Source organism: Fukomys damarensis, unplaced genomic scaffold (assembly GCF_012274545.1).
Source record: "Fukomys damarensis isolate Sample0158 unplaced genomic scaffold, DMR_v1.0_HiC HiC_scaffold_5, whole genome shotgun sequence".
NCBI classification, from domain to species: domain Eukaryota; kingdom Metazoa; phylum Chordata; class Mammalia; order Rodentia; family Bathyergidae; genus Fukomys; species Fukomys damarensis.
The window spans coordinates 40,463,983-40,472,588 of record NW_022900917.1 but is presented as its reverse complement, the minus strand read 5'-3'; the positions used below and the strand labels follow the sequence as shown (position 1 = coordinate 40,472,588).

Below are 8,606 nucleotides of genomic sequence, written 5' to 3'. Positions count from 1 at the left end.
GAGTGCTGGCTGCTGTGTCGGGAGCAGGCGTGGTTCTCTTTCCTGCAGTGGATCGGGGCCCAGCCCACCTCCCGGCACTTCAGCGATGGCTGCTGGGTGTATAACTTGGTATTTTTAAGGATCTCTTTATCCCTAATGTATTAAAATGTCAAAATGCTATAGCTTGGTGTGGACTGTTTTTTATGTTTTACATTTTTAGGCACTACATAGATCAATTTAGACACAGGTCCTCCAGGTCTGAGAAATTTTATTTCTTTGAAAATTTCCACCTATTTACAGGTGTTTTTGGATGTCTTATACTTCCTACTTCCTCCTAAAATCTTCCATCTTTTCTTCTTTCAATTGTTGTTCTGTTTATTTTGGTTATAATTTCCAAAGCTTTTTCATAGTATCCTGTTTTTATTTTATGAATAATACCTTTCCTTATCTAAGGATACTAATGTATTATTTTCTCTGCATTATTTTCCCTTAAAGGTGGTTTTCCTATTCATATTTGCTAATATTTAAATTTGTTTGCGATGCTAGTTGGAAACTGTATACATGTGTAAACTTATAGGAACATTTACTAGCTGGTATGCTTTCCTGTATGTAGATGTGGCCATTTCTGCTGTAGAAGCCACATATCTTTTAATGTGATTGCTGTTAGTTGCTTGTCGTCTTTGGAGAAATGTCTAGGTTCTTTGCCTAATTGTGAATTTAAAAAAATTTTTATAGTTATTTTGTAATATGGAATAGTTCTGGGTATACAACAGGCATGAGAATGGGTGTTATTAGTGTGATATGAAGATGTAAGAAACCTTGGGAAAAGATTCTATTTTAGTTTAGAAATGTTGCCACTTTATAATGTTAAAGAAGCACTGATGGGCTAAACTTGTGAACATAATCATTACTTTAGAACACTACTTAAATATTAAAAAGCCCTATCTTATGATCCTCTAATTTAAAAAACAGACTTCTTGGTATTTAATTCATATATAAGCCTAGGAATATTTATATAGCAACATTTAAACTTGGAAAGTATGTGAATTGCGATAATGGATTACAGAAAAACATATTAATACTTTTAATTGTGCATTTAATATTTTTACTTAGCAACAATTGATACACATAAATCATTGAGGGATATTATAAAAATACATATGATACAGAGCTAAAGGACCAATTCTTAATCATAAATGACAAAAACATGAAAACAAAGCTGTTATCTACAGTTATAGAGGGTCAAAGAAAATAAAGCATAGTATGTGCTAATGACTGATAATAACTACAGTACTCTCCAAGAGTATTACTTGGTGTAAATTTCACAAAGTTTTTTATTTTTAAAGTAATCAATTTACTTAATCCATATAAAATTGATAAACTTCTAGATTCTAAATTTTTGGAAAAAAAATTGTAAGACCAAGTTTAGATAACCTGTACTATAGGTATATAATGTAATTTATGTATTTTAAAATATGACACAGTTTTAAAGTATATCTAAGATTTGGGCTGGGGATTTAGCTCAGTGGTGCTGCCACCAGCCTCTCAAGCATAAGGTCCCGAGTTCAATCCACAGTACAAAAAGAAAAAAAAAAAAGTTAAAGTATATTTAAGGTTAGTTTTGAAGTCCTACATTCTATAGTATCTATAAATAGTCCACAGTGAAGAAAGCACACTATCCTCTAAAGGCAAGCACAAACAAAGCTTTCACTAAGCTGAAACTAAAGTGCAGCTTTCCATTTCTTGTCAGGGTCCATGTTGCTAACTGTGGAAGAAAATCAAGAGTTTAGTGAAAGGTAAGTAAATCCACTGGATTTTAAGTTATAACTAGGAAAATCTTTCATTATTAAAATAATTTCATTATAATGTATAATTTTGCTATATCTAATTTTACTGTGTCTTTGTGAACATATTGATGAAGTTTCTACATAAAATTTAAACTTTGAAGAATGCTTTAAGGATCAAACTTCTGTGAGTGTAAACTTTATTACTATAAAAAATTAACATTGGTAAATATTACAAAAATATTGCTTTAGTATGTACTAAACAGTAGTTTAGTACTGCTTAAAACCTCTATCTATTCCCTAATCTTTCTTTTCCTTTAGTATCTACTAAATAGTAGTTTAGTACTGTTTAAAACCTCTATCTATTCCCTAATCTTTTTTTTTTTTTTTTTTTTTTTTTTTTTTTTTTTTTTTCTTTTTTTTTTTTTTTCTTTTTTTTTTTTTTTCTTTTTTTTTTTTTTTGAGACAGGGTCTCACTATGTAGTTCAGACTGCCCTGGAACTCACTATGTAGCCCAGGCTGGTCTTGAACTCACAGTGATCCTCATATGCACCACCATACCCAGCTTCCCCTAATCTTTCATATGTGGAATTTTTCATGGTGGGTCTTGGAGTCTGGGAGAACAGATGCTCATGTTCCGAGGCATGCCTTTGAGTGTCACTCTGGTGGGTGAGAATGGTGGGTGACTGGAAACCTATGAGAGAATCCTGTGGGGGTTTATGGTTCCAATTTGTGGTCCCCTGGCCATGTGTGGCCAATCTTCCTACTGCTTGTCCCCCAAGGATATTCAAGGGAGAACTCTGATGGGTGCTTCTTTCTTTAATAGGAAACTCGTGTACCAAGTATTTTACATGCTGGTAGTAAAAAAATTAAAATTTGGAAGTACACTTACATATTTTTCCTTCTTTTTCTAGTTTTTTCAAATGAAGGAAAACATTACGTTCAGCTTTTTTATGTAAATTCTCAGGAACATTCTAAAGGAAAAACAGGGTAAAAGAAAAAACATATTTCTTTAAAAAAGAACTAAATTTTTCGGAAGCCTTTATAGGAAAACAAAATACAATTAAGAGAAGTTTAACTTAAATTTTATTTATTTATTTATTTTTTTTGAGACAGGGTCTCGCTGTGTAGTTGAGACTGCCCTGGAACTCACTATGTAGCCCAGGCTGGTCTTGAACTCACAGCGATCCTCCTTCCTCAGCCTCCCGAGTGCTGGGATTACAGGTGTGCACCACCATACCCAGCACTTAAATATATTTTAACACAGTTACAACCTATAAAAAATTTACTTTGTAAAATTTTACTTGTAAAATTGTGGTGCTTTAGGACATTATATGGCTATATATTTTTATAGATAAACTAGATTAAGTTCTATAACAATAGCAGTGTTTTCAGTGCTCTGCATAATGGTACATTGTAATAATCCATTAATATTCTATAAATGAATAAATAAATGTAATTATTCTCAGTTTTTGAACAGATAGTTGGCCCTATAGTTTATTTACTAGGTTACAGGTTAATATCCTGGTATTTTTTGAGACAGAGTCATACTATGTAATTCAGGTTGGCCTTAAATTCACTATGTAGTCTAGGCTGGCCTTGAACTCCTGACGATTCTCGTGCCTCAGCCTCCCGAGTGCTGGGATTATAGGCATGTACCACCATGCCCATATACAATTTTACTTCAGTTTTTCTAAAACAATGTAATATTGATAACTATTATCTGAATGGAAAACAAAGCAAATATTTTATTTTTGAAACAGGATTATAGTTCTGAAACCAAGCTTCTTGCCTAAATTCACTGTCTCTATTTCTCAAATGCCTGAAAGTATTTTGCCAAGATCACTAAATTACTTCAGTTAAAATTCCATGGATTCAGGTTGGGGGTTTAGCTCAGTGGTTTTGCTGCCTGCCTTGCAAGTGTAAGGACCCGAGTTTGGGGATTTAGCTCAGTGATTTTGCTGCCTGCCTTGCAAGTGTAAGGACCCGGGTTCCATCCCCGGTACAAAAAAGTTTTTTTTTCAGTGGATTCTTCTCAGTCCCATTGCACCTGAATTCTACTGGCTAGTAATTTCTCCCTTTTGAAGATCACTTTTCACTTGTTTATTCTACTCTCCTTGTCATTAATCTTCATCCTGGATATTCCTTATACTTCTCTTAAACATTGTTCACAAGAGCTGCATCATGGGCTCTCTCTCTTCACCAGCCAACTCACCGTGCCAGTGACATGGATTCCCAAATCTGAATCTACAGATTTGTGATTTTTCTAGATTTCATTATATGTGTTCCCAAGATCCTTAAATTACCATTCCTGAATTATTGGCTAAAGCCCACAATTTTAGCTGGCAGTGAAGACTTTCTGTGATCTGATCATGCTTCCTTTTCTTGCATTTTCTGGAGCTTTTTTGTCCAACCACATACGCAATCTGTGCTCCAGTTATATGTGGTTTGAGTTTCTAAACATGCAATGCTTCTTCATGGTATTACTTTTAGTGTTTGAATACATCTACCCCACTGTCTAGAATAACTTTTTCTCCTCTCTGCCAAGAAAACGGGTGATCCTTCTTCAAGGTTCAATTCAGTGGAGTAAATTTCTAAATGCTTTTTGTACTTTATTATCTTTCACCTTTACTACATAGAACTGATTTCTATTTTTGTGCTTTGACAAACTAAGTATAGGACCTGGAGGAAGTTCGAGAGAGAAGGTAAAAAAAAAAAAAAAACCCACAAGGGTTGAATATTTAAAATGCTCTAAAATTTGGAACCTTTTGCAGATGTTCAAATGATTTCAGAATTTGGAACATTGTGGATTAGGGATGCTGAACCTGGATAAGCCATTCAGGATAGTATCTGACATGTAGATGTGAGTTCAATAAATGGACATTATTAAAATACAGCCCACATTTCAAGTATGTATTGAACATGTATGTCTTCATTAAACTATGACTCCTTTAAAGGCAGAGATCTGTAGCTCCTTTGTATATATGTATGTCAAAATATTCAATAAATGCTCAGTGAATAAATCCCTTTAGACCTAATGCCATCTGGTATGCATCAAGTGTTCTGTATACTTCTGGACACACACTGAATACCTATGGATGCAGATTTAGCATTTATTAGGCATGGGCAGTTACTTCACCGCTCATCTGTGAGGATTATGAGAATTTTACTATTTGTACACAGGTTAGAAAAAAAAAAGCCTTGATGTACCAATGCTCTAGTATTGTGAGCTGTTTCATGCAACTTAAATATTTACATGACTTTTTGGGGGAGTGATTTGAGACAGGGTCTTGCTCTGTAATTCGGGCTGCCCTTGAACTTACTACTTAGCCTAGCCTGACCTCTTACTTGTGGCAATCCTCTTGCCTCAGCCTCCCCAGTGCTGGGATTACAGATGTGTGCCACTACGTCTGGCTACATTACTTTTTTGCCAATGATTTATATTTTTGTGGTAGTGTGGATGGAACCAAGGGCCCTGAGTAGGTTACACAAATGCTTTGCCACTGAGCTGCACCCCTAGCTCCAGATAATGACATTTTACAGATGTTTTAATCATTCATCCTTCTCTTTTAAAACAAAGCATGTGGAGTATACTTTAACTGTTTCTTGATGACTGAAACCTATGGGACATTAAGGTCCTTTATGCATTGAGGCCCCATACGATCTTCCTAAACTTATCTTTAGTAACAATCTCATGTAATTTATAGCTATACAAGTTGTAGCAGTGGGACTTTTTAAACTCATGAAATCTTATTACAAAATCTAAATTCTTAGCTAAAAATTTATTACTAACAATACAACAAATACCTAATAAACATTTGCTGAAAAACTCAGTACCACATAGTGCTACTGTACTGTAATGTGGTCAAAGGCCACACTCAGAAGTGTGAGACTCCTTCCCTATATTTGAAATTACTCATGTTCTTTGATGAGTAGTTTCTCGTTGCCATTAACCCAATGTCTGTCTCCAGCAAATCACTTGGGCTCACTTTCTGTAGGCTAGCACACCAGATACTCAAGATGTTATTATAAAACTGTGGGCAGCAGTTTCTCCTGTATAGTGAAGTACTTCAAAATTTAAGTAAGCCTCAGGGTAGTTAATTTTGTTCTCAATGGACAGTTTTTTTTTTTTTTTAACTTTAGTACTATAGAACATTAAACTGCCGGTCTCAATTCTAGACAAGAGACATAAAATGTTGACAGATGAATTCTGATTTGGGATGTGGTACATGTACAGTCTATTGAGTAAATTATTTATTCTAATAAATTTGTGACCATGTACCAGTAAGATAAGTAAAACTCACCTTGTATAAAATTTTTACAAGCTCCGTTTTTGTAAATGATTTTTCAAAATTGTCACGAATGAATGTAAGAATTTGTTCCTCTCGGTAATTTCTGTGAGAAATATATTGTTGAATTGCAGCTTCTGCATTTTGGATTACTGGGCCATGTCCTGAATAGGAATAATTACACAAATTTCTTCAACCAGATAAAATAATTAAGTACAAAGTTAATTCACTCTATTTAAAAATAATTCATATGCTATATCGAAAAAAGCATACTAAATACACACATGAATTATTTAGAAAGCTATACAGTTCTAAAATTTAAAATTTATCTACAGTACCATAAAAACCTTAGAGAACTATACAAAATAAAATCTATATAAATATATTGTATATATTAAAGTAGACTTTAATAACACATAGCAATAAAATCAGCAACCACAACCATAGGTACTATTTACAGAGAATTACATGCAAGCAGAGATCTTCATGCTTACTATTTTTACAAGGACCCTGAGGGATAGGCACTATTAAGCTGCTTTGATAGCAGTAACCTGCCTAGAGGGCGTGAAGCTGGGATTCTGACTGAGCACTTTTTTCTCTTGTCTTTTTTTCTTGTGTAAATGGGGATGGAACCCAGGGATGCTTTACTACTGAGCTACATGCTAGCCCTTTTTATTTTTTGGGACAAGGTCTTGCTAAGATGCCTAGGCTGGCCTTGAATTTGCCACAGCCTCTCATGTAGCTGGGATCACAGGTGTGGTCACCATATATGGTCCGACCTGCCTGTATTTAAGCAGTCTATGCTTTTAATCACTAGGTAAGCTTGACTGAAAAGGGGGAAAGCAAAAAGCAATTTCATGTAGGTAACTATGGTTATCAAAAATTCATAAGACCCACAGTAGAATTTTAAGTCTAGACTATTAATTCACAAATGTGACAACCCAGATTAAGTTATAATGAAATTTACTTACTCTTTAAAACAACTTAAATTAAAAAAAAACCAACATAAATTAATGCATTACACAAATCTGCAAGGGGAATATTTCACTTGAGAATATGATATCCAGAAGCGGGCTAACCTATCACATAAAGATTACTAGAATTTAGACTATCACTTATCAGCTGTGTAGGTGTAAGGAGGTGTCTGAGTTTCTCTGAGCCTGTTTCTTTAACCATGTAATGAGCATACCACTAGCTACTTCGGAGGGATTTTGTGAGGATGACAGGTATAAAGGACCTGCACAAAACACAATTCTAGATTTTGATATATGGTAGCGATGGGTATAGAGCATAATTTACGTGTCAACAGCTGCTGTGCTAACAAACCAGTTCACTGGGTTCACTCAAGCAAACAGAAGAACCTTTTGTAGGCAGCCTCTCATTGGCTACTGAACACCTATTTTCTATTTAAAAAGAGCTATGAGCATCTATTCCTTTTATGCCATAACTATCCAAACACCCCGCTCTACTATACCCTCAGCAGTAGGAATTCATGAAAGAAGGTAAGTATGTTGAAGACATCATTTTAATAGATTTTCTACAGTTGTTTGGTTAGGAGCAAATTTAGATGGAGTTAGAAAATCAAGTAACCTAGTCCCCTTTTCTATCTGGGCCTTCTTGTTAGATCCTGTGCCTTAGTTTCAAAGATGGAGAGGAGATTGATATTATAGGGCAGCACAGTGATATCTGAGACAATAACAAGTTTCTTTTCCTGAAGAATGTCAATAAAATTAACATTTTGTAGTTGTATGGAAACTTGATATTTCAATATTGTGAGTTAATAAACTAAATGTAGAGGTCAAATGTTGCCCAAAGTTGCAGAGAGCTAAGATGTATTTCTAACAGAAAGCAAGTTAAAATAATGGTAGCTTATGCAACAAAAATAGTTTCCTGTTCTGATGTAAGATTATTTCCTATGCTTAGCAGGTCTATCGACAGCTGTGCAGATGTTGAAAAATAATTCTTTATAAAGGTTATTTTCTAAAAATTTTATTCAATGTTTTAAAAAATGTTTTAATATGTCTGCAGTGCATAATGATTAGATTCATTATATAAAAGGTTATTCATATAACTCAGTTTTCTCTTTAAATTTAACTACATTGCTTGGCAAGACTTAGGGAATGTAACTTAAAGCAGTTTATACATAGTTCTTCAAGGCACAATATACACACAGAGATAAGTCAAAAGATAAGCCAACTTCATCATCATTTGACAAGAATGGTTTGCTAGAATACAAAAATTGCCCACCTGGATATATAATATTAGCTTTGACTTTCAGTAACAGGTTTAGGGAGTTCATATAATCATAGAGGTCTTCAAATATAGTTGTTCCTTCCCCTAGTATGCAATCCCCAGAAAAAATGGCATTTTCTTCTTCTAAGTGTAGAGCCATATGATCATCACTGTGGCCAGGTGTGTATATGACTCTGGTTGAAAAAAGAAATGAGAAGACCAGGGATTTAGCTCAGTGGTGCTGTCACTGCAACCTGCATTGCAAGTGCAAGGTCCAGAGTTCAATCCCCAGGACCAAAAAAAAAAAAAAAAAAAAAAAAAA

General features: G+C 34.3%; 1 protein-coding gene across 1 annotated transcript in view; it reads right to left on the bottom strand.

Annotated features, from left to right (window-relative positions):
* Positions 1-1,380: 1,380 nt before the first annotated feature.
* Positions 1,381-8,606, bottom strand: part of Lactb2 (lactamase beta 2) — a 27,607-nt gene continuing 20,381 nt past the window's right edge. The window contains exons 4-7 of the mRNA XM_010609007.3: positions 8,300-8,478; positions 6,068-6,216; positions 2,656-2,737; positions 1,381-1,744 (exon numbers count right to left, since the gene is read on the bottom strand). Of these exons, the coding sequence (XP_010607309.1) occupies positions 1,701-1,744; positions 2,656-2,737; positions 6,068-6,216; positions 8,300-8,478 (454 nt within the window). The 3' untranslated portion in view covers positions 1,381-1,700. The remainder of the gene's footprint in view (positions 1,745-2,655; positions 2,738-6,067; positions 6,217-8,299; positions 8,479-8,606) is intronic.